The sequence below is a fragment of the Phacochoerus africanus genome, chromosome 15 (genome assembly GCF_016906955.1).
Source record: "Phacochoerus africanus isolate WHEZ1 chromosome 15, ROS_Pafr_v1, whole genome shotgun sequence".
Taxonomy (NCBI): Eukaryota; Metazoa; Chordata; class Mammalia; order Artiodactyla; family Suidae; genus Phacochoerus; species Phacochoerus africanus.
This window is the reverse complement of record NC_062558.1, coordinates 91,433,908-91,459,665: the sequence shown is the minus strand read 5'-3', so window position 1 is coordinate 91,459,665 and position 25,758 is coordinate 91,433,908. Positions and strand designations below refer to the sequence as shown.

The following is a 25,758-nucleotide window of genomic DNA, read 5'->3' as shown; positions in this document are numbered from 1 at the left end:
GCTAATCCATATAATAGCCTTTCCATGTAACAGATTTTAAATGCCTAACACACAGGTTGTCTTGCTAAAGGGAGAAAAAACTGAACTACCCAACATAGATGAAAATATTTTTCATTAGCCTATATAGCCTCCCTTAAAAAGTATGCCAGCAACCCCTATTACTACTCCACTAATTTTTTGTCTTTCCCTCTTGTAAATGTATTCCCTTCTTGTTCTGAAGGAGAATGCCTTCGGAGAGATGAAGGCATCTTTTCCCACTCAACATTTACTCTTACAGGAAGTAGAGGAAGGATAACAGGACTCTCCAGTTCATTCAGTCATGCATGGAGAAAGAGGCCCTGTGAAGCACCTAAATTGGCCTTCTGATACCCATGCAGATCCCACTTCGGTTGGGCTAGAGTTACAGAGTCTACTGGGGATGCCTGCCAGCTATTTTCCAGGGTTCAGCATCAACTAACCTGCCATAAAGCAAGTGGCCTCCCCTAAGCTTGAATGGTATATTAGCTACATCTGGGAAGCAGGGTCCTTCAACCCTAAAAGAATACTTTTCTATTTTTTCCAAGTATAATACATTACTGATTTATTTAATTAAGTGGCTTTTTTAAGTATTCAGAAAGAAAAATTACTGTAAATAATCAAATAATCAATATCATAATGGAACAGAATATTTATTTGAATTTCTCCTGGTAATAGCACTCAACATACAAGAAAAACAAACCAAGCTGTGAGATTTTTGTTTTAAATATAACCATGTTTCAAATATAACCATTTTTCAAGGACTGAAAAGCTGTGTTCTGTATTTAATGGCAACAAGTAGGATATCTTCTATTGTAAAACTACCATTCAAAAAGTAGTATTTAAAAATATATACTACGATTAACATGATGTGTTTTATAGAATGGATATATATCTGAATGCCAATCTGAATATGGAAGAAACATATGTCAAAACTACACTGGAAAACCAAATGTTCTTTTTTATAAAAAGCTTGACATAAAAAGAAACTTGCCAGTAAACACAATAAACTTTCACATATGGGATTTTTTTTTTAACCCCCACCCACCCCACCCCCACAAAAAATTGTAGATTTGAGTAGAGCCATTACATGACAGCTCATTTCTGTATAATGTAAAAGCTGGTTACATGGTCAATGTTAACTTCCTAAAGTGCATCTTTTGAAGATTTGTCCAGTAAAATTGCAATATCAAATATAAAATACTTAACACAAGACATGCAATAACAAAGTTAAATCATTATAAAGATTTTTAAACTACTTTTAAAATTTGTGATTCACCAAAGAATAAAGATGTCAATTACAGCAGCCTTTTCATTTTCCAATGGTATGCATTATATGCTTTCATTATTTGGCAAATCTTTGGAGTCGAACAAAAATAATGCAGTCTAAACGATTTTTCTTCTGTCATTGTAATACGATTCCTCATGCAGAACAGTCATGCGCAGAGCAAGAGTTAGATTTTTGGAAGTTTTGGTGCATTAACCACAGGATTTGCCTCCTGTAAGTATCTCCTCCCTGCACTCTTATAATCATATGTGCAGCTGTGAGTTTCTGCATAGCGATGAGATGCACAGAAGTTGTTTCCACATCTAAAGCACAGAAAAAGTCTATGTGAATAGTCACATTTCGAAAAAAGCCTCATTTCTTTGGGAGACCAAAACTTGACTTTGGGTAGCCCAACAGGAGCCCTTTCGTTCTCTTTAGCAATTTCAGGGCTGACATTTCCCTTCTACTTATAAACAAGCACAAGCAACACCCTCCAAAAAAAAAAGAACAAGTTAATTTTCCATGAATATGAACGTTAATAATAAAGAATCCCTTTTGGAATGAAACAGGGTATAGATCTTTATGAAGCAGTAGAATTACAAAAGCTAATAAATATGTCTCTCACGCCTCTTACATCTAGTAAACCTTGGAGAACTCTGAATTTTTGAGAAATTCAGTTTCATAAGAAAATCCTAAGGCCATGAAAGGATTTTGAAGTATTTCTAACAACAAGATAAGTTGTTTCCATCTGAACAGAGTACACTCCAAAAAGAAGCAGCTTTGTTTAATGCCTGGCCTTAACCTAAGGGCAGACACTGACCTTAAAACATATTAATCAGTGCTAATGAATAAAATAATTATTGGTAGAAAAATTCATTATCTGTATAAAAATATTCATCTGTTTTAAAATAAAGATACCATATAATTGTAATTTATACAACATTAAATTTAGTCCTTTTTATTCAATTTAAAATAGAATCTTGGAGGAGGGGTTCTTCTAAGCTACATTTAAAGAAAAACCAAGTATATCTATTGTAAGACAAAGAAAGTACACTCTTCCGTTGGTTTATATCTCCCACTTTAAAGAGCAGGGGAGGATCTCTTGGGTTTGGAAACTCAGAGCTGTCTACTTGTTCTTTACTTCAGCCAATTAGGAGCTCAGCTAAGGGCTGCTATTTGAATATCATCTTAAGGATGGTATGAATAGGCGATTTAAAGAATATTTTATACTGTATCCCCATGCTGGGTCACCACAAAGAAAGCATCCCAGCTTTTCGGCTGGCCAACCTGCCTGCATTCGTAGCTAGTAGCCAGTCCAGTTTTCTTTCCACAAAGAAAACAATGCTTTGCTGTTTTCTTCTTTGTTTGAATAGGGGCTTTCACAGGTGGGAGGTGATGAGTACATTCTCCTGTTTAGAGAAAGGACACCTTGATTAACACAGACATGAAATTTTAAATGGGAAACACTATTAAGCAAAATGTAAAACACATTCCTGTCACCGCAGATCTTTATATCATAAAAAACTAATTTGGGCTTTATAGCCAAAACTATTTACGGAGTTTGCAAGTGAAGATGCACTAGAACTGTAATTTTCTTTAAGACATTGTAGGTTTCTACTGACTGAGACATATTTTTAGGACTTAGGTTTTGTACACACCACTTTTCTGATTATTTCTAAGGTCAATCAGTACATATAAAGTATACCAAACTTTGACAGAGAATCAAGAAAAATGTCTGATTCAAAATGAAATTGATGAGGCTTCTGAGAAACAACATAATATATATTACAATCACCCTGTTCTTTTATACCAAGAAGGAGAGCCAGAATATCATGATTACATAACAGAAACTAAAATCATCAAACCATGAGCAAGTTATTTATTCTTTCAAAACTTCAATTTGTTCATTTTAAAGATAACAGAACAAAAATTTGTTCATTTTAAAGATAACAACAAAAAGAGAACAGAACATGTATTTTCCCCCCTGTGTTTTCTAAGTATTTTAAGTCAACTCAGTTCTCAAATTTAAAAAGCAATTCTGGGGAGTTGTCATCGTGGCTCAGTGGTTAACGAATTCAACTAGGAGCCATGAGGTGGTGGGTTCAATCCCTGGCCTTGCTCAGTGGGTTAAGGATCTGGTGTTGCCGTGAGCTGTGGTGTAGGTTGCAGATGCAGCTTGGATCTGGTGTTGCTGTGGCTGTGGTATAGGCTGGCAGCTGCAGCTCAGACTGGACCTCCAGCCTGGGAACCTCCATATGCCGTGAGAGTGGCCCTAGAAAAGACAAAAAATAAATAAACAAATAAATAAAAATAAAATAAAAAGCAATTCTGAAAAATATAAATGTTATAATTATATAAAATATATTATCAAAAGTCACTAATGTGGTGTACTGCCAAATTTCACAGTACTACTTACTACCTTTTAAAAAATACTTGCTAAATTATATGCTATTGTAACAACTTGTTTTTTCGGCCTTAAAAATAAAAACACAACCCCATCAAAAAATGGGCACAAGATTTAAACAGACAGTTCTCCAAAGAAGACATACAGATGGCCAAAAAACAAATGAAAAGATGTTCAACATCACTCATTATTAGAGAAATGCAAATCAAAACCACTCTGAGGTACCACCTTACACCAGCCAGAATGGCCAGCATCAAAAAGTCTACAAATAGTAAGTGCTGGAGAGGGTGTAGAGAAAAAGGAACACTAGTACACTGTTGGTGGGATTGTAAATTGGTGCAACCACTGTGGAAAGCAGTATGGAGATTCCTCAGAAAACTAAACATAGAACTACCATTTGATCCAGCAATCCCACTCCTGGGCATCCATCCAGAGAAAACCATGACTCGCAAAGACACATGTACTCCAATGTTCATTGCAGCACTCTTTTCAATAGCCAAGACATGGAAACAACCTAAATGTCCACTGACAGAGGAGTAGATCCAGAAGAGGTGGTACATATACACAATGGAATATGACTCAGCCATCAAAAAGAACGAAATACCAGCATTTTTAGCAACATGGATGGGCCTAGGAACTATCATGCTAAGTGAAGTCAGCCATACAATGAGACACCAACATCCAATGCTTTCACTGACATGTGGAATCTGAAAAAAGGACAGACGGAACTTCTTTGCAGAATAGATGCTGACTCACAGACATTGAAAAACTTATGGTCTTCGGAGGAGACAGTTTGGGGGTGGGGGGGATGTGCTTGGGTTGTGGGATGGAAATCCTGTGAAATTGGATTGTGATGATCATTATACAACCACAGATGTGATAAATTCATTGAGTAATAAAACAAATTAAATAAATAAATAAACAAATAAATAAATAAAAGCACAGGTACTATTATGTAAGAAGTCATTAAACAAATTTCTTTAAATACTAAGTGAAATGCTTCTAGGATTAAGCAAAATTCCAATAAATCCCACTCATAGGCAGAGAGACTCAAAGTCACCATCCATGGTTTTTACAATAACAGTACAAGTACACAGTGCTTGGCAGCACCCAAAGTCCAAGAAGCAAGAGGCAAACTAAGAAAACAAAAACAAGGGGAAGGAGTTAGAAGAAAAATGGTAGCATGTCAATGGTACTACTTATTCTCCAGTACTGAAAAAGCTGTGGGAGGCCTGGGCTTAATGTTTATCTGGCAGCTGAAAGTCTCTGAAAATCCTTCAAAAGTTCAAAAAGTTGGAATTACAATTAATTGTACCATGCCTTTTGCCACAACCCAGACTGGACACGGGGTATACAAGCCCAGCAATATTAAATATGCTTTATTACCAGTCTAAAATATATTCCAAGATCTTGCCCAAAAGTGAAAAACAATTTTGACCCAAACTGGAAATTAACTGTATGACTCCTAATGGTGGCCAGGCACCAACTCAAGTTTAATAAGCACTTTCTTCTTCAAGTGCATTTAGAGTTATCTAGGACACTTCAGAAAGGTGATGACATACTTTCCTCTTCTTAAGCAATAAAATAAGCATTTGCACAGGACACAGAGGAAAGACATGTACTACCAGATATCCTCTGAAGCGCATCTAACTGCAGTTATTTGGAAATTCAGGCTTAGGATATTCTTCCTTCAACAACAGTAGAAACGTATGTTGACAAAATTTTAGTTCAGTATATCATATTTTCATTTTTCTCTTTCCTTGGGGGTAATGTTTTCCAAACTTTTTTTTAAATTCAAGAACTCTTGTGAATGTGCAGAGATAGAGAACATAGCAGTGCCAAGAATGAAGCAACACAGAAACATAACTGCAGTCGTCTTCTATGAGAATGGTTTCCTATATCCTTCTACCCACTAGAGGAAAGGATTTATCAGTCGTATACTCCAGCCTAGGAGCCAACCCTAATATATAGGTTCCTACTACCAACAGGAAAAATTCAAATTTCATGGACTGGCATTCAGGTCTGATATGTCCAGTATGATCCCTTTCTAACTTTCCAGAGTTATTTTCTGTCATTTGCCACATCATACCCACCCTGAATGATGCACCAGACCAATTCATATGTGGAATCTCTTTTTCTAAGATGCTCTACTCACCTGGACAACCTAGTAAAACTCTACTTATCCTGTAAGAAAATACTATCAATCACCAACTCCTCTCTGAAGCCTTCTCTCAAATGTGTAATGAACATATGAATAAGGAAAAAGTCAGTAAGAGTATGCCAAAGTGAAGAAAAGGAAGAAAGTAGATATAAGTACAACATAAACTTCCAAGAGGCTGAGCTTTGCGCCAAAGAAAAATAATTATAACATTAAAAAATAGATACATGGAGTTCCCATTATGGCTCAGCGGGTTATGAACCTGACTAGTATTCAAGAGGATGCAAATTCTGTGCATGGAACTGGCTTTGCTTGGTGGGTTAAGGATCTGGTGTTGCACTGAGCTATGGTGTAGGTCACAGATGTGGCTCAGATCCTGTGTTGCTGTGACTGTGGCATAGCCTGGCAGCTGTAGCTCCAATTCAACCCTAGCCTGGGAACTTCCATATGCCACAAGTATGGCCCTAAAAAAAGAGAGAGAGACATTACAGTAATCAAAACAATGTGGTACTGGCATAAAGACAGACATATGGATCAATGGAAGACAACAGAGAACCCAGAAATAAACCCTGACATATATAATCAAATTAAGGAATTTTTGACAAGGGTGCCAAGACCATTCACTGGGGAAAGGACAGTCTTTTTAACAAATGGAACTGGGAAAACTGGATATCCACATGGAAAAGAATGAAGTTGTACTTTTACATTACACCATATACAAAAATTATTCAAAATGTATCAAAGACCTAATGTAAGACCTAAAGCTATAAAACTCCTAGAAGAAAATATAGGGGAAAAAAGCTTCATGACACTGGGTTTGGCAACAATTTGAACATGACACCAAAGGCACAAGCAACAAAGAAAAAAATAGACAAATTGAACTTCATGAGAGTTAAAAACTATTTCACATCAAGACATTATCAACAGAGTAAAATGGCAACCTACAAAATGGGAGAAAATATTTGGAAATCATATATCTGATAAGGATTTAATATTCAGAACACACAGAGAACACCTAAAACTCAACCACAAAAATCTAAGCAATCTGTTTCAAAAATGGGCAAAGGAGGAGTTCCTGTCGTGGCGCAGTGGTTAACGAATCCGACTAGGAACCATGAGGTTGCAGGTTCCGTCCCTGCCCTTGCTCAGTGGGTTAACGATCCGGCGTTGCCGTGAGCTGTGGTGTAGGTTGCAGACGCGGCTCGGATCCCGCGTTGCTGTGGCTCTGGCGTAGGCCGGTGGCTACAGCTCCGATTCAACCCCTAGCCTGGGAACCTCCATATGCCGCGGGAGCGGCCCAAGAAATAGCAACAACAACAACAACAACAACAACAACAACAAAATGGGCAAAGGAGAGGTTCCCTGGTGATCTAGCAGGTTAAGGATGTGGTGTTGTCACTGCTGTGGCTTGGGTCACTGCTGTGAGTCGGGTTTGACCCCTGGACCCAGGAACTTCCACATGTTGCAGGTGTGGCCACCAAAAACAAAAAACAAAAAACAAAAAAAAAGGGCAAAGGATGTGAACAGACATTTCTCCTAAAAAGATATGCAAATAGTTAAGCACATTAAGAGATATTCAACATCACTAATCATCAGGGTAATGCAAATTAAAACCATAATAAGATACCATCTCACACCTGTTAGAATGCCTATAATCAAACACACACACACACACACAGAAAATAAGTGTTGGTGAGAATGTAGAGAAATTGGAAACCTTGTACACTGCTGGTTGGGGATGTGACATGGTACAGCTACTATGGAAAACAATATAGCAGTTCCTCAAAAAATTAAAAATAGAACCACCATATAATCCAGCAATTCTACTTCTGGGTATATATTCAAAAGAACTGAAATCAGATTCTCAAAGAGATATTGTACACCCATGTTTGTAACAGCATTATTTTCAAGAGCTAAAATGTGGAAGCAACACAAGTCTCCATCCACAATTGGAAGGGTTAGCAAAATGATGTACATACACACAATAGAATACTTTTCAGCTTTAAAAACTTTAAAACTTTTTCAGCTTTAAAAAGTATAGGAATTTTGGAGTTCCCATTATAGCACAGCAGAAACAAACCACACTAGTTCCTTGAGGACCTGGGTTGGATCCCTGACCTCACTCAATGGGTCAAGGATCTGGCATTGTCCTGGCTGTGGCATAGGCCGGTAGCTATAGTTCTGATCCAGTTCATCAAATGGAGCTCTTATTACCATCCTTCATATTGGACCATGACTATAAGAAATACCTTTCTAGGGTATTTCCTTAAAACTCATCCAGCACCCAACATGGCTCTAGCACCGCCAGGGACTGGGAGGGTTGCAAACTACATGTTAATTTTTGTTTCATCTTGTTTTTTCACATAGACCATATCTCTTCCCAGACAACAGAGACCTCATTTTCAATTTTTCCTTTACTCTTTAAATATGTCCTATGGTCAGTTTTCTCTCTCTCTCTCTCTCTTTTATTTTATTTTATTTTATTGGTGGCACCAGTGGCATGCATAAGTTTCCAGGCCAGGGATCAAGCCCAAACCACAACAGTGACAATGGAAGGCCACCAGGGAACTCCTACAGTCAGTTCTTATAATCACCTTAAGTGAAATGAGGTTTAGGGAGAGTTTACTCTGTACACACCACAGAAAATGTTCTTCTCATTTCTCTTTGAAAATTCAAATTCAAATTATGCATAATGTTATGATCATTAGCCTTATATTGTTTTCAAAATTATTTGTAGCTTACCTACTCTTTTCCCTGTTGCTGTATTATTTCCATTCATTCCAGTACCACGGGTAGACTACAATTAAAACACAAAACATCTATAGAGGTAAGTTAATGGGGAACAGAAGAAAAGATCACCAAACATTAAATACTTCTACTTTATTTGGAAAAGATGTTGGGTTTTCATTTGGAATTATTTTATCTATTTTAATTAAATTAACTTGGAGCCTGATTTTGATATCCATCAATATTGTACTTATTCTTTATATTTAAGAGAGTAAAATTTGATGGCTCAAATAACATTCCTATTTGGGAAAATATTACTAAAAATAGCATTTAAAATATAAGATAAACTGTTTACACCAAATTATTTTCAAATTACAGTTCCCAATTTAGAATTAAAACATTGTTTAAAATTCAACTGTGTGGAGCTCCAGTCATGGCTTAGAGGAAACATATCTGCCTAGCACTCATGAGGATACAGGTTCTATCCCTGGCCTCACTCGTGGTATTAGGATCCGGCATTGCTGGGAGCTGTGGTGTAGGTCATAGATAAAGCTTGGACCTGGCATTGCTGTGGCTGTGGCGTAGGCCAGTAGCTACAGCTCCAATTCGATCCCTATCCTGGGAACCTCCATATGCCACAGGTGCAGCCCTAAAAAGATTTTAAAAAAAAATTCAACTATGAAAAAAAATGCTCTACAAGCTAGATAAACATCTTAAGAGGAGGTTATGAAAAGAATTCAACTTTATGGAGTTCCTGTCCTAGCACAGTGTAAACAAATCTGACTAGGAACCATGAGGTTGCCAGTTCCATCCTTGGCCTCGCTCAGTGGGTTAAGGATCTGCATTGCCATGAGCTATGGTGTAGGTTGCAGATGCTGCTTGGATCTGGCGTTGCTGTGGCTGTGGTGTAGGCCAGCAGCTACAGCTCCAATTAGACCCCTAGCCTGGGAACCTCCCATGCCGCAGGTGTGGCCCTAAAAAGACAAAAGGGAAAAAAAAAGAAAAAGAAAAAAGAAAAAAATAAGAATTCAACTTTAGGCCTCCTTATTTGATATGTAAACAAAAACCAAACTTTATGTTGAATCACAAGGATAGCTAGTAGAACATATTGAAAGACAAATACTTACTAGAAAAAATTCGGAAGGTTCTAACTGGGGAGAACTTTTCCTAAGGCTTTCTTCCTGAAAATGCTGGAGGTTTGTAGACAGCCCAGTTCCAGAGGTCCGAAGCCTGCCTGCCCCACGTGTGCTCTGTAAGCTGTCTCTGCTTGCGCTCCGGGCTAGTGACGCAAGAAAACCTATATTATTTACACAACCAACAGGCTCTTTGGAAGCCTTGTTAGCCATTTCTGTGATATCCCGAGCCTCAACTTTAGAAATAACATCAGATCTTTTCCCAGGTGAATCAACTTTAACAGCTCGAAAACGAGTAGTCCTAGAGAAAGAAGAATCAGCTATATTTCGAACATCCAATGACCGAAGCACATTTTGTGAAGCAGAAGACTGGAGGTTACCAGACTCAAAACATTTGGACCGTCTCTGTGGTTTCACCAGAGAATTATGGAGTGCCATTGGTGCAGAACAGCGAAGAGGTGATAAGAGTCTATTCTTGTGAGGACTTAAGTCACGGTTGTTGAGAACTGTAGTCTCTACTGATTCACCACTCAACACTCTTGCAACATGTTTAAGATGCTGCTCTGTAGCTTTCAACCCTTTATCATCGTTAGTGAGTAAGAACTCTCGATTTACCTTGCGCGTGCCTCCTAAGCCACTGCTCTGTTCATCAGCATTTCCTTCTGTACATGAAGCAAATGAACCCACTTCAGGTAAAAGTGATTCTTCAGTTACACACTCTTCTGAAGTTGAAAATAAAACAGTGTCATCCTCATTATTAGACGGAAAATTCCCTGAAAAGAGTTTTGTCCGCCTAGGCAGGGATGATCCAAGATGGGCAACGGAATCAGCAAGCTCTTTGTCACTTTCCGACTCTGTATGGCATATCTCAGGTGGTAGTGTGAAGCCACTATTGGAATGAGACAGTGTGTTACTCTCCCAGTTATCATCTTCCTTAAGAAAATCACTAGCAATAGAGGATATGGGTCTATCAGCAGGGGGCAGAGTTCCCAAACTTGAAATTGCATTGCTGGTTGAGTCATGTAGACATGCGTTTCTAGGAGAAGGTAAACAAGACTGCCCGATGTGGGGGAGAACCCTTAGCAATCTGTGGCGAGCAGCTGCCGTGGAACAACTTGAAGGTCGAGGAGCTATAGGTGGACGAGGTTTTACCTTGATGGCTTTCTTAGGCTAAAAGAAAAGAATAAATATATAATTCCTTTACACAGTCATTTTCTCTGCCCATTAACAAAAATTAATGAAGGAAGGGAGTTCTCATTGCGGCTCAGCGGTAACAAACCTGACTAGTATTCATGAAGATGTAGAGTTGACCCCTGGCCTCATTTCAGTGGGTTAAGGATCCGGCATTGCCGTGAGCTGTGGTATAGGTGGCAGACGTGGCTCTGATGTGGCATTGCTGTGGCTATGGCATAGGCCGGCAGCTGCAGCTCTGATTCGACTCCTAGCCTGGAAACTCCCATATGTCACAGGCACAGCCCTAAAAAAGCAAAAAAGAAAAAAAATTAATGAAGGAAGAAAGGGTTACTTATTATAACATATTGCTATTTGGATTATCTTAAATGTTACTAGGTACAGTATCATGTCATCTGCAAACAGCTTAAAAAGATTCAAATCTTAAGCTCATGATTGAGAAGAATTTTACTACCTTCCTTCACTGCATACAATTTTCTGAGAATGTTAAAGAAAAATAACTTAGTTATATTTATTTACATCACTATTGATTATTTGTCAGAGTTTTATTAAGAAAACTGATTATATTAGATTTGACACTGTGATCTATTTTAGATCCCCAACAACTTTTCCTAGTAAGATGAGTAAAGTGTTTGGCTAGGTGGCAATTTCAGAAAAGAGTTAACAGGAGTTCCCATCATGGCTCAGTGGAAGGGAATCTGAATAGTATCCATGAGGTTGCCGGTTCCATCCCTGGCCTCACTCATTGGGTTAAGGATCCAGCATTGCCATGAGCTGTGGTGTAGGCTGCAGATGTGCCTCAGATTCTGTGTTGCTATGGCTGTGGTAAAGGGCAGTGGTTATAGCACTGATGAGACCCCTAGCCTGGGAACCTCCATAGGTCGTGTGTGTGGACCTAAAAAAAAAGCCAAAAAAAGAAAAAAAAAGAATAGACCTAAACTTGAAAAGACCTGTTTGTAAGATTGGCCCTTGGTTGGCTTTTAGGAACCTACACTTCAAGAAAGTTCCCACAACCCTAACTGATAAGAGTGGTTCATTGTACCTGTTTGTGTAGGTTTATGGTTTATGCTAAATATCAACTTTCCTTCTGGGAGTCTGGAATTTTGGTACCTGTTTAGCAGAGGGTACCTACATGAAGAGCTCCTAATAAAACCTCTGAGCACAGAGTCTCTAGTGAGCTTTCCTGGTAGATAACATTCTGTATGTGCTAACACAAAGAAACTAACAAAGGAAGTAATTAAGCACATCCTATGAGACTTCACTGGGAAAGCTTGTGCCTCGTTTCCTCTGGACTTTACCCTATGCACCTTTCTCTATGCTGATTTTGCTTTGTACCCCTTTGCTATAATAAATATTAGCCATGAATACAATGATATGAGAAATAAGGAAGAATGCAGAGCAAGAGAGGGAGGGAAGAAGGAAGGGGAGGGAAGGAGAGAAGGAAGAAGGGAAGTATGAAAAAAGGAAGGAAAAGTGCTATAGATAACCTAGGGCTGGACTTCCCATTTGGCTCAGTGGAAATGAATCTGACTAGTATCCATGAGGATGCAGGTTCGATCCCTTGCCTCACTCAGTGGGATAAGGATTCGGCATTGCCATGAGCTGTGGTGTGGGTCACAGATGCAGCTCAGATCTGGTGTTGCTGTAGCTGTGGTGCAGCCCAGTGGCTACAGCTCTGATGCGATCCCCAGCCTAGGAACCTCCATATGCCTCAGGAGCAGCCCTAAAAAAAAAAAAAAAAAAAAAAAAAAAAAGACAAAAAAACCCCCACAAGCACTGGGAACTATGTCTATCACTTATGATGAAGCATGATAATGTATGTGTAACTGTGTCACCATGCTGTTCAGTAGAAAAAAAATGTATTGGGGAAATAAATGTTAAAAAAATAATCATAACAAAAAAAGGGGGGAAAAGAAAAAAAAATGTCTAATTAAAAAAAAGTTGTTGGAAAAAAGTCTACTTGTAATAAAAACATTAAGAAATTAGTTTTTTTAAAAAAAAAAACCCACAAAAGAGAATACCCACGTGGTTATGAAAATACTGAAAAGAGGATTAAGATTTAATACTGGACACAGGCAGGTGACCTGAAGCTGCTCAGGCCCTGAGGAGGTAATTTTAAAAAGATACCACTTCTAGGGGAAGAAGGGGTAAGCTGGATGGAAAAGGCACACCATTAAGAACTTGACAGTAAAGATAAAAAAGGGAGCAAAAAAATGAAAGGAACCTGCAGACACAAAAGAGAATCATAAAATCAGGAAACACATTAACCCCAAATTACAGAAAAAAAAATCAGAAAACAGAAAAGGGCAGACCAAATCCATACAAAGTTGTTATAAACATAAAGCATAAAATGAAAATCATATTTCAGCTGATGAAAATCTTCTCCAAAAACAACAAAGCAAACCGCATAATAACACTCCAATCTGAATTAACATCCTTAAGTTAGTATTTTCAGATTTTTTCATATTATTTTATTTTTTTATGGCTGTACCCATAGCCTATGAAAGTTCCTAGGCCAGAGACTGAATTCGAGCTGCAGCTGTGACCTATGTCACAGCAGCAGCAATGCTAGATTTTTAACCCACTGTGCTGGGCCAGGGGTTGAACCCATGCTGCCACAGAAACAATATAGGATCCTTAACCCTCTGCCACAGTTGGAACATCTCAGATATTTTTTTAAAAGCCACATCCCATCTAAAATCTAAAACTCAAGACAAATTCCTGCCAAAAATGTTTAACCTGCATCTAATTATGATGAAACAATAGGACAAATTCAAATTGAGGATAATCTACAAAACTGGCCTAGACTTTTAAAATATCTGACATAAAAATTTCCTTGAAAAAGACGCACACACTGTATGTTCATTGCAGCACTATTCACAATAGCCAAGACATGGAAACAACCTAAATGTACATACATAGAGGAATGGATCAAGAAGATGTGGTATACACAATGGAATACTACTCAGCCATAAAAAAGAAAAAATCATGCCGTTTGCAGCAACATGGATGGAACTAGAGACTCTCATACTAAGTGAAGTCAGAAAGAGAAAGATAAATACCATATGATATCACTTATATCTGGAAGCTAATATATGGCACAAATGAACCTTTCCTACAGTAAAGAAACTCATGGACTTGGAGAACAGATTTGTGGTTGCCAAGGGGGAGGGGGAGTGGGATGGATTGGGAATTTGGGGTTAATAGATGCAAACTATTGCCTTTGGAATGGATAAACAATGAGATCCTGCTGTATAGCACTGGGAACCATATCTAGTCACTTATAATGGAGCATGATAATGTGAGAAAAAAGAATGTATATGTGTATATGTGACTGGGTCACCTTGCTGTACAACAGAAAATCAACAGAACACTGTAAATCAACTATAATTGGAAAAAAATTAAAATCATTAAAAAAAATAAAAATATCTGACATGAATATCCAAAAATATAACACATGATTCTTGACTGGATTCAAGATTGAAAACAGAACAGAAACCAAAATGAAACAAAATGCTATCAAGCATATTATTGAGACATGGAGAAATATGAATATGGATAACATAAAGTAAATCAATAATAAATTATGTGTGTGATAACTGTTACATGGTTATGCAGGAGAAGGCTGGTGTTTTTGGAGACATATACTGAATTAAATATTTAGGAGGAAATGTCGTGATACCTGCAACTAACTCCCAAACGGAGCAGGTAAAAAAATAGGGAGAAAGAGCAAATGTGGAAAAATGTTAATTGGTCACTACAGGTGAAGTGTACACAGGTGTTCCTGGATATGTGTTATAACATTCAGGAAGAGTTTAAAATTTTTCAAAGTAAAAAACACAAAATAAGTAAGTTTTCAGATAAATGCTGAGAAACTTAATTCCCAGGAATTCTAAATGAAAAGAAACACTAAAAGATATGATTCAGATGGAAGGAAAATAATCCTTAAAAGGATCAAGTAATTGAAGGAAAGAATAAAGAGCAACAGAAAAAGTAAATATGTGGGTAAATAATAATAGTTGAAATATAAAACAATTTGAGGGTTAAATAGATGTAAATTTAAAATTCATGACAACAATGACACAAAAAGTGTTTGTAAGTATATATGGAGTTAGTGTTCTAAGATTCTGGCATTAACAGGAAAGTAGCATTTTTATGGGCTATAAATAGTCAAAAATGCACAAATAATCTCTAGAGTAACCACTTGAAAGAATTAGTATAATAATGAATAACTGAGTAATGGAGGACAAAAATTGAGTAACAAAAAAATAGACTAAAAAAAAAAGACAAAGAGAAAAACATAAAACAGGTGGTTAAATAGAAAACAAATAGCAAGATGATAAAATCCACATACACTGGTAATTACACCAAATGTAACAGAATAAAAGACTTAAGCTTGTCAGTTTAGATAAAATAATAATAATAATAAAGAAAGCATATACTGATTATAAGAGACAAACCTTAATACAGGAACACAGAGACACTAAAAGTAATAGAATGTAAAGGACATATAATAGAAACATAAACCAAAAGGTAGCTAGTTTAGCTATACTAATAATAGAAAAAGTAGCTCTTAAGACAAGTTCATTAAAAAGGATAAAGAACATTTTTATACTAATAAAAATAATTTTTATAATAATAAAAACAAGTAAGCGATAAGAATTCCTTGTATATCACACATATCTGCACTAGATCAAAAAAGAAAAAAAAACCAACAACACCACAAAAAAAATCAGAAAGGAGACTGAAACAACACAATTAACAAATGTATCTAATTGATACACCCAGAATGCTATATAGAATAACAGACTATACAGTCTTTCTAAGTGTATAAGTGGTATTTACCAATGTGTTTTGTTGCAAATGAAACCTCAACTAACTTCAAAGGCTTTAAAATCATTTAGAGTATGTTCTCTGATCACAGTGAAATTAAACTACAAATCAATAATTAAAAAGGTATATAATATTCCACGTGTTTGGAAGCTAGAGTCCACTTCTAAATATAAGCGATGCATCAAAATATTATAAAGATTTAATACAATCCCTATCAAAGTCCCAATGGCATTTTTTTCAGAAATAGAATAATCCATCCTAAAATTCATAAGGGATCTCCAGGGAACCCCAAATAGGCAAAACAATATTGAAAAAGAAGAACAAAGTTGTAGGTCTCACACTTCCCGATTTCAAAACTTATTACAAAGCTACAGTAATTAAAACAGTGTGGTACTAGCATAAAGACATATATTGGCAATGGAACAGAATGGAGAGCCTCATATATATGACATTTAACAAGGTGTCAAGAACACCATAGGGAAAGAGTTTCTTCAACAAATGGAGCTGAGAAAATTGGATACCTACACACAAAAGAATGAAGTTGGATCCTTATCTTATACAAATATTAAAATGTACCAAAGACCTAAAACTATAAAATTCTTTTTTTTTTTGGTCTTTTTGTCTTTTTAGGGCTGCACCCATGACATATGGAGGTTACCAGGCTAGGGGTCTAATCAGAGCTGTAGCCGCTGGCCTACGCCAGAGCCACAGCAATGCGGGATCCAAGCCTCATCTGCGACCTATACCACAGTTCACAGCAACACTGGATCCTTAACCCACTGAGTGAGGCCAGGGATCAAACCTACATCCTCATGGATGCTAGTTGGGTTCGTTAACCACTCAGCCATGACAGGAACTCCATAAAACAACAAAATTCTTAAAATAAAGCACAGGAGGAAAAGCTTTGTGATATTGGATTTGGCAATGGTTTCTTGGTATGATATCAAAAGCATGGGCAATAAAAGTAAAAATAAACTGGAATACATTAAAGTTTAAAACTTCTGTGTATCAAAGGATACTACAATCAGAATAGGCAACCTGCAGAATAGGAGAAAATATTTGCCAATCATATATCTCATGAGGGGTTAATATCCAGAACATATAAAGAACTCTTGGAGTTCCCATCATGGCTCAGCGGTAACAAACCCAACTAGTAACCACGAGGATGTGGGTTTAATCCCTGGCCTTGCTCAGTGGGTTTAGGATCCAGTGTTGTTGTGAGCTATAGTGCAGGTCGCAGATGTGGCTCGGACCCTGCATTGCTGTGGCTGTGGTATAGGCCGCTAGCTGCAGCTCCAATTTGACCCCTAGCCTGGGAACTTCCACATGCCACAAGTGCAGCCCTAAAAAGCAAAAAAAAAAAAAAAAGACTCTTAAACCAACAATAACATGATTCAAAAATGGGCAGAACACTTCAATAGACATTTCTCCAAAGAAGATATACAAATGGCCAACTAGAATATGAAAAGATGCCCAACATCACTAATTATTAGGAAAATGCAAACCAAAACTATGAGTTATCACCTCATGTACATTAGGATTACTATTAAAAATAGCAAAATGACAAGTGTTGATGAGGATATGGAGAAATTGGAAGCCTTATGCACCATTTGTGGGATTGTAACATGGTGCAACTGCTATAAAAAACTGTACGTAGTTCCTCAAAAAATTAAAAATAGAATTAACATATGATCTTGAAATTCTGGGTAAATGTCCAAAGGAATTTAAAGTGGGGTCTCAAAGAGATATATGCATACCCATGTTCATAGCAGCATTATACACAATTGCCAAAAGGTAGAAGCAAAACAAGCTTCCATAAACAGATGCATGGGTAAATAAAATGTTGTATATATATACCCAACCTTAAAAAGTTTGGAAATTGTGACATAAGCTACAACATGGATGAACCTTGAGGACATTGCTAAGTGAAATACATCACACAAGACAAATATTGTGTGATTCCAATTATATGAGGTATTAAGAAAGTCAAACTCATAGAAAACAGAGTAGAACTGTGGTTGTCAGGAGCTAGGGGAATTGGGGAAATAGGAAGTTTAACGAGTATAGCGTTTCAGTTTGCAAGATGAAAAATTCTGGAGACTGGTAGCTCAGCAGTGTAAATTTACTTACCACTGAACTGTACACACACTTAAAAATTATTAAGACGGTAAATTTTATATTCATTTATTTTACTACAATTAAAATTTTTAATTTTAATGTTAATTGTAGACTCTAGATGGTAGATTTGAGTATTCACTGTAAAATTCTTTCAACTTTGCTGTATGTTAGAAAAGAAAGGAAAAATACAAACCAATTCCCCTGATGAATGAAAATCCTAAACAAAATATTAGCAAATTTAATCTAAAGCCATAAAAAGAAAAATTTACCACAACCAAGTGATCCATTCTAAGAATGATTTCATAGCTAAAAAAATAATCTCATCACATTATCAGAATATTTTTATTTAGTGTAAAATAGTTTTTAATTTCCTATTAGATTTCTTTGATCCATCAGTTACTTAGAAGTGTATTATTTCCAAAATATTAGATTTTCCAGATATCTGTTATTGACTCCTAATTTTATCCATTGTAACAAGAGAGTATTTTTTGTAAAATTTGACTCTTAAATTTTATTGAGACTTGTTTAATAGCATACAATACAGTTTATCTTAAATATTATGGGTACACTTAAAAAGAATGTGTATTCTGCTGTTGGGGCATTCTTTAAATGTCAATAGGGACCCAGGGTGATATCTGATCAAATCTTCTTATATCCCTTCTTTTTTAAAGTTTTATTGAAGTATATCCTTTCTGATTTTCTATTTTCCTATCAATTTTTGACAATGTGTGTATGGAAATTTAATATAACTATGGATATGTCTATTTCTCTTTGTAGCTTTTGCTTCATGAACTTTGAAGTTCTTCTATTAGGTACATAAATAGTGCAGAAAGAATTTTTTTTAATAGAGCTAGGTCAATCGTATCCCATCTGAAATTATCTTCACCCTACTTTATATATTTTTTAAAGTTGTGGGGTTTTTTCCTAAGATGGATTGCAAATCTAAATGAGAATGGAAAAATCATAAAGCTTTTGGAGAAAAACATAAGAGCATGTCTTCAAAACTCTGAGGCAGGAAATATTTCATTAAAAGTTACAGTAAGAAGTAATCATAAAAGGAAAACTACTAAATTGGAACATGTTTAAATAGAGAATATTCATTAAAAGAATAAGAAAATGAAAGTGCAAGCTGTTGAGTGTTAAAATATCTATAAATCATGTATCTGTCAAAGTATATATACTTGTATCCATAGTATATAAAAATGCCCTCAAGTCAGTAAGCAAAAGGCAGACAACCCAATTTTTAAAATTAGCAAAAGACTTGAACAAGCACTTGGCCAAAGTCAGTATCTTAAAAAAAACTGATATATTTAAACAGGTTTCACTGTTCACATTATATAAAGACTATTAGTACAAAAGTCAGCATCTTAATGGCCAATAAGTACATGGCAAGCTCAACATTACTCTTCATCAGAGAAACGTAAAACCACAGCACATCCAACAGAATGGATAGAATAAAAAAGACTGACAATGTCAAATGAGGAAGTTACACAAACTGAAATTCTCCTGCTGCTGATGTGAGTGTAAACTGGTTCGGATACTTTGCCAAACTGTTTGGCAAAACAACTAAAGCTACATATATACCTACCCTATGACTCTACAAGTCCATTCCTAGCTACATGCCCCAAAGCAAAGAGTGCATATATTCACCAAAGACATTTATAAGAATGTTCAAAGCAGCTGTGTTGATGAAAGGCAAAAACTAGAAACAACCTGAATGTCAAAAGAAGAAGGAAGAAAGGAAGTACACAGGCATACCTCGCTTTATTGCACTTCACTTTATTGTGCTTGGCGGATATTGCGTTTTTTACAAATTGAAGGTCTGTGGCAACCCTGTGTTGGGCAAATCTATACTGATGCCATTTTTCCAACAGCATTTGCTCACTTTGTGTCTCTGGGTCACATTTTGGTAATTCTCTAAATATTTCAGACTCTTTCATTATTATTGTATTTGTTATGGTGACCCGTGATCAGTGATGTTGATGTTAATATGACAACTCGCTAAAAGCTCCAATGATGGTTCGTTAGCTTTTTCAGCAATAAGTATTTTCAATTAAAATATGTACATTGCTTTTTAAACATAATGCTATTGCACACTTATTAGACTACAGTATAGTGTTAAACATAAATTGTATAGGCACTGGGAAACCAAAAAATTTGTGTGACTCACTTTATTGAGATACTCGTTTTATTGTGGTGGTCTGGAACCGAATCTGCAATATCTCCGAGGTATGCCTGTATAGTCATACAATGGATGAGTACAGAACAGTAAAAAAGAGAATGAATTGATACATGCAACAACATGGATGAATTGTAAAGGTATTATGTTGAGCCAAAGAAACCAGACCCAAAAAAGAGTATGTTCTATATGATATTATTTATATGAGTTCAAGAACAATAAAAAACTATGGTGACACATGTAAGAATAGTAGTTATTTCTGGGAGTTGGAAAGGACAGGTATTGACTGGGAAAGGAAACCTGGAGAGAAAGACAGGTCCTATTTTAATCTGAGTTATACCTATGTGACTGTATAAAAATGTAAAAATTCATCAAGCCAAAATTAAAGACTTGTGAATCTTATTTTACGTACATATTACACTTCTATAAGGAAAAAGGGATGAGCTATTAATAGAGTGAAAAGCAAAGTAATATACAGAGTGGTGATATATATATATATATATAGGACTTATAACCAGAAAATATAAAGACATCCAAGAAAATCAATAAGCAAAACATACACAACCCAATAAAAATGGGTAAAAGATTTCAATAGGTATTTTACAACAAAATATACAATACTCAATAAATATATAAAAGGCGCTTAACTTCCTTAGTCAGAGAAATATAAATTAAAACCATAATGTAGTACCACTACACACTAACCAGAACGGTAAAAATAAAAAAGAAAGACCATACCAAATACTGGTAAGAATGCATGAAAACTGCATTCTCTCATTCACTATTGTACAGAATTCATTCAATTATCCTGGAATAACTTTGGAAAACTGGTAATACCTAGTAGAGCTGAACACGCCTTATCAACACCCATATAGAAGAAATATCCATAACAAATATTATATAATAATAATAAATATTAACAGCATTTAAAAAAGTAACTATTGCAAAATCAAGGTTAGGCTATTATCCTTCCTAGTTCTGGAACTAGGAAATTTTTAAAAATCACGAATTATTTTGAGTGCAGCATTATCACATTAGATGCACTGCTGGCCTAAAAATTTATCATATTATTATTTCAATAAATAACTGAGGCCAGAAACTTGAAATGGATAATATTTATAAACCTTTTTTCTCCCACAATTACCTACAGACTTCAATGCCATGAACCCTGCAGGGATAAACTAGAGAAAGACCTGGCTAAGCTTCACCTTTTTGCTGAGATTCATGTTCTCCATCTTAGCCTTCAGCAGCTTCATCTTATTCATAGTTATTGAATTTTCAATTATCTGTTGTCCAGAAGGAGAAGGCTCAATTTCCTCATCTTCATCAGCATGTAAATTATACACAGAACCACCACTGCAAAGAAAATGATAATTACTACTGAAATGTCCCTGATACCTGCCCAATGACTAAAAACAGTCTATGTGTAATAGAAACTATAGATGCTAATGATAAAACAATAAATCTATACTGTCAATGTAAATTCAAGGCAAGTGTATTTTAAAAATATATTTCTTATGAAAAAAATAAATGGAGATAAATATCATGACCTATCATTACTATTAATCTAGTACAGCCTCAGCTTTTCTGAAGTCAGAATAACAGAAGCGAATATCTTCTATATTTGGAAATGTAGCCATCCAGAGTAGCATAGATTTTAAAATGAAAAAAGACACCCTAGTCATCATACAAATTATAAACATGTAAAAGATTTCAATTACTGATCAATTACAATAACATTTATTCATACATTAACATAATTATTATCCAGAGCCCCTTGTCTTTGCACAACTAATATAATAGCACTTATCACACTATCCTCATATTTATTCTCACGTTTTTCCTACTTACTCCCCCATATGTAAGCAAGTTGAAAGCAGATATGAACACTAGTCTTTGGAGTTCCCGTCGTGGTGCAGTGGAAACAAATCCAACTAGGAACCATGAGTTTGTGGGTTCGATCCCTGGCCTCGCTCAGTGGGTTAAGGATCTGGCATTGCCATGAGCTGTGGTGTAGGTCACAGACAAGGCTCAGATGCCGTGTTGCTGTGGCTGTGGTGTAGGCTGGCAGCTATAGCTCTGATTAGGCCTGGGAACCTCCATATGCCTCAGGTGTGGCCCTAAAAAGACAAAAAAAAAAAAAATTAGGCTTTATTCATTTTCAGTCTTAGCACTTGGCACATATTTAAGAAATGTTTGCTGAACTGAACATAATTAAAATTTCATTCAGCTTTTTTTCTCTTTTTTTGGCTGCATCTATGATATACACAAGTTCTGAGGCTAAAGACAGAATCCACGCCACAGCAGAGACTTGAGCCACAGCAGTGACATCAGATGCTTAACCCTCTGAGCCACTAGGGAATCCCCATTTGGCTTTTTCAATAATGGAAAAATCAATGTTATACAAGCTCAGCATATTTGAAAAATGACTGACATTCTAAATAAAGCATATTAAGAACATGTATTAGTCACCATGTCAAGTTAACTATAGGAAAACTAAAGTATGTATCTATGATAAAGTAGTATGAGAATTAATAAGATTTCCTGTTCTATATGGTTATAAAAAATGGATTTTTTTTTTCTTTTTAGGACTACATGGGCAGCATATGGAAGTTTCCAGGGGGGGTCAAATTGGAGCTGCAGCTGCTGGTCTATGCCACAGCCACAGCAATGCCAGACCTGAGCTGCATCTTTGACCTACACCATAGCTCATGGCAACACCCGATTGCCGACCCACTGATCGAGGCCAGGTATTGAATCCATATCCTCATGGATACTGGCCAGATTCGTTTCCACTGTGCCACAACAGGAACTCGCTGATGACATTTTAAAATCATAGGTTAATTATATTGCACAGCAGCCATGGTTACCAGGAGGAAGAATGGTAGGAACTGGTCTCCATAACCAATACAGCCCCTAGTGCTTGGCTCATGACTATCACTTCGATCTATTACAGATGCCTAGAGTACAATATGAAAACTGATACAAGGGACACAACACTAAACTAACACTGCTACCATCTACTAAATGTCTACGCTGCCAGACACTCTCCCCATATTACTTCTAATCCTCACAAAAGCTATAGATGGTGATATTATTAAGTGATTTTGTTCATGACAAGACAGCTAGTAAATAGTGCATGGAAGATTCAAATCCCCCATCGGTCTGGGTCCAAAACCTATTTTTTTTTTTGGTCTTTTTGTCTTTTTTTGCACTGCACCTGCAGCATATGGAAGTTCCCAGAATAGGGGTCAAATCAGAGCTGTAGCTGATGGCCTAAGCCACAGCCACAGCCACAGCCACAGCCACGCAGGATCCGAGCCACATCTGCGATCTACACCACAGCTCACGGCAACGATGGATCCTTAACCCACTGAGCAAGGCCAGGGATCGAACTCGCAACCTCATCATTCCTAGTCAGATTCGTTAACCACTGAGCCACAATGGGAACTTCCAAAACCTATTCTTTATGCTCTTTCTTATTGCTTACCCAGGCACCAAACAACAGACTTACTGTGTCAATGCTTATGTATCCAAACAAGTGACAAAACCTAGAGTATGTGAAGGTTCTTGTCTTGAAGTTAACTGTACCTGAAAAGCATTGAGTGAAGATTTCTGCCAGTTCACCCTTGGAATTGGAATGACTATTCTTGGTTACCTTAAAATATTTTAACTTCAAATACTTCTCTGTTATATCCAGTGACACTTTAAATTTACCCATATTGAATACTAAAGGAAGTTCCTGACTGAAACTTATCATAAAAAAACAGCTCCTTTACTGTTTTCCCATAGAGAATTATGTGTGTGTGTGTCTTATTTTACTAGCCAATGTTCACCAAGGAACATGTTTACCAATTGTGAATTAATTAAACCATGCCTGATAACAGTAGCTGAAGAAATGTGTCCAAAGAAAATAAACTTCTTTAAAGAGTACTTCTTCAGCAAGAACAATTTCCAGAGGAGTTGTGAACACTGAAAGCAACATGAATAGCCAATTCAAAAAATAAGGCAAGTGATCTGCAGCAGTTTTCCTTGGCTTTTGATGGATCAACATGAGCCACTGATACTGTTCAGTTGTTTTTGTTTATTCAGGGCATCCATACCAAATTTGAAGTGACCAAAGAGCTAGCCCCTTTGTGGTTGTATAGTTTTCATGAAACGACTATGGGAAAGAATCTTTTCAAGTAAGTTCTAAAACATTAATTCAGTGTAACTTGAAGCAAAATCTGCTATATAATTGATGGAGTAAAAATATGTGTAGAACAGAAAAAAAGCTTTATTGGACATATTTACAAAGCTAATGAAAATGCAAGGCATTTAAAGCTGTATCATTCATCAACAGGTATTCTGCAGTAAACATTTGAATCTATCAGTTATCACTGAAGCAGTAGTATCAATGATAAACTTCATTTGTCTCACAGACTTAACCATCAGTTCAGTGCCATGGTAGTAGCAGTTTTATTGTGATTTTTTTAAACTTGGCACTGACACTGAATTTTTCTGATTGAGAAGAATCACTCAACCACTAATATCCAATGCTGAATGTCTTCGGAAATTAGTTTTTGCTGTGGACTTTATAATGTTTCTTAATGAATTCCACCTAAAATTACAAGGCAAAACAGTACATATAAGAGAAACTTACACTATAGAGTTGACTACTAGCATTATTGACAACTAGCATTATTTGAAATCACCCGTAACAGCATGCTTTCAAAAGTTAAAAACAAAACAAGATCTCCATTTCTACACAAATCTGAAAAAGACATACTTTCTGAACTCAAATTCTATTCCCAGCAGTGTTTTCCTACCTCTTTGAAAGTTAAAGGAAATTTCCACATTTCAAAATCGACTAAATGTGCACTGGGAAGCTCCATCTATCTTCAATTGGAGGTGATTAATCTACAACGTAATGATATGCTAAAGGAAAACAGCAAGAGAAGACCAACAGAATTCTATAAATGCCTTCCAAGTGATGAATATGCTTAATTAAAATCATATGCTCATGGACTACAATACCTAACTGTGTGAAAATAATTCCATACATAAAATCTCATTAGGGATCAATATTAACAGATAAACTTTTGCAGCTGATTCTACAAATTTGATAGGCAACACTAGATTCCAGTCCCAATTAAGTAAACTATTGCACCCACAAAAAAGAATTCTTCTCATTAGTTGACCTGAATCATACACACACACACAATCTTCTTACATTTTGAATTTTTCTGTAAAAATTCTGTGAAAAATTTTCTCTTGTATGTAAGTCTTACATGGTATCCTTGGTTTTATCTCTTGGCCTAAAAACCCTAAAATACTTACTCTTTAGCCATGTACAGAAAAAAATTATGCCCCTGTTGTAGAGTAACAAAGCCTCTCCTAGAAGAGGCAAAACATGGTATGACCAGAGAAAGTTTTCTGCTCCCCTTTATCATCCACCCTGTCTTTTGTCCAATTCGGGTAGGTGAATAGAAAAATCAAACAAAAATTACTTCAAGAGGAACATTAATATGATTTTAATTAAAATACATGGTGACATTCAGATTATATCTCAAATACAAATAGAAGTGGAATGAGGAAAATTTGGGATAAATGGAGTAAAGGACATTTCAAGCAAAGGAAAAATGATGTACAAAAAGATGGCATAATAAAGGAGACCTGAAAAACAGGTTGTAAAGGGCCTTGCATGCTAAGCTTTAGGAAAGGAGAGCCAAAAGAGGACGTCCTAAGAAAGAA

The 25,758-nt window shown here is 36.2% G+C and overlaps 1 protein-coding gene across 2 annotated transcripts in view; it reads right to left on the bottom strand.

The window, feature by feature from the left end:
- Positions 1–1,084: 1,084 nt before the first annotated feature.
- The window catches only part of ZFAND4 (zinc finger AN1-type containing 4), a 65,849-nt gene continuing 41,175 nt past the window's right edge, over positions 1,085–25,758 (bottom strand). The window contains exons 6-10 of one of the 2 annotated variants that reach the window (XM_047762098.1): positions 21,234–21,381; positions 9,699–10,874; positions 8,587–8,641; positions 2,574–2,691; positions 1,085–1,605 (exon numbers count right to left, since the gene is read on the bottom strand). In XM_047762098.1, the coding sequence (XP_047618054.1) occupies positions 1,470–1,605; positions 2,574–2,691; positions 8,587–8,641; positions 9,699–10,874; positions 21,234–21,381 (1,633 nt within the window). In that variant the 3' untranslated portion in view covers positions 1,085–1,469. The remainder of the gene's footprint in view (positions 1,606–2,573; positions 2,692–8,586; positions 8,642–9,698; positions 10,875–21,233; positions 21,382–25,758) is intronic. The other variant, XM_047762099.1, reaches the window with a different exon arrangement.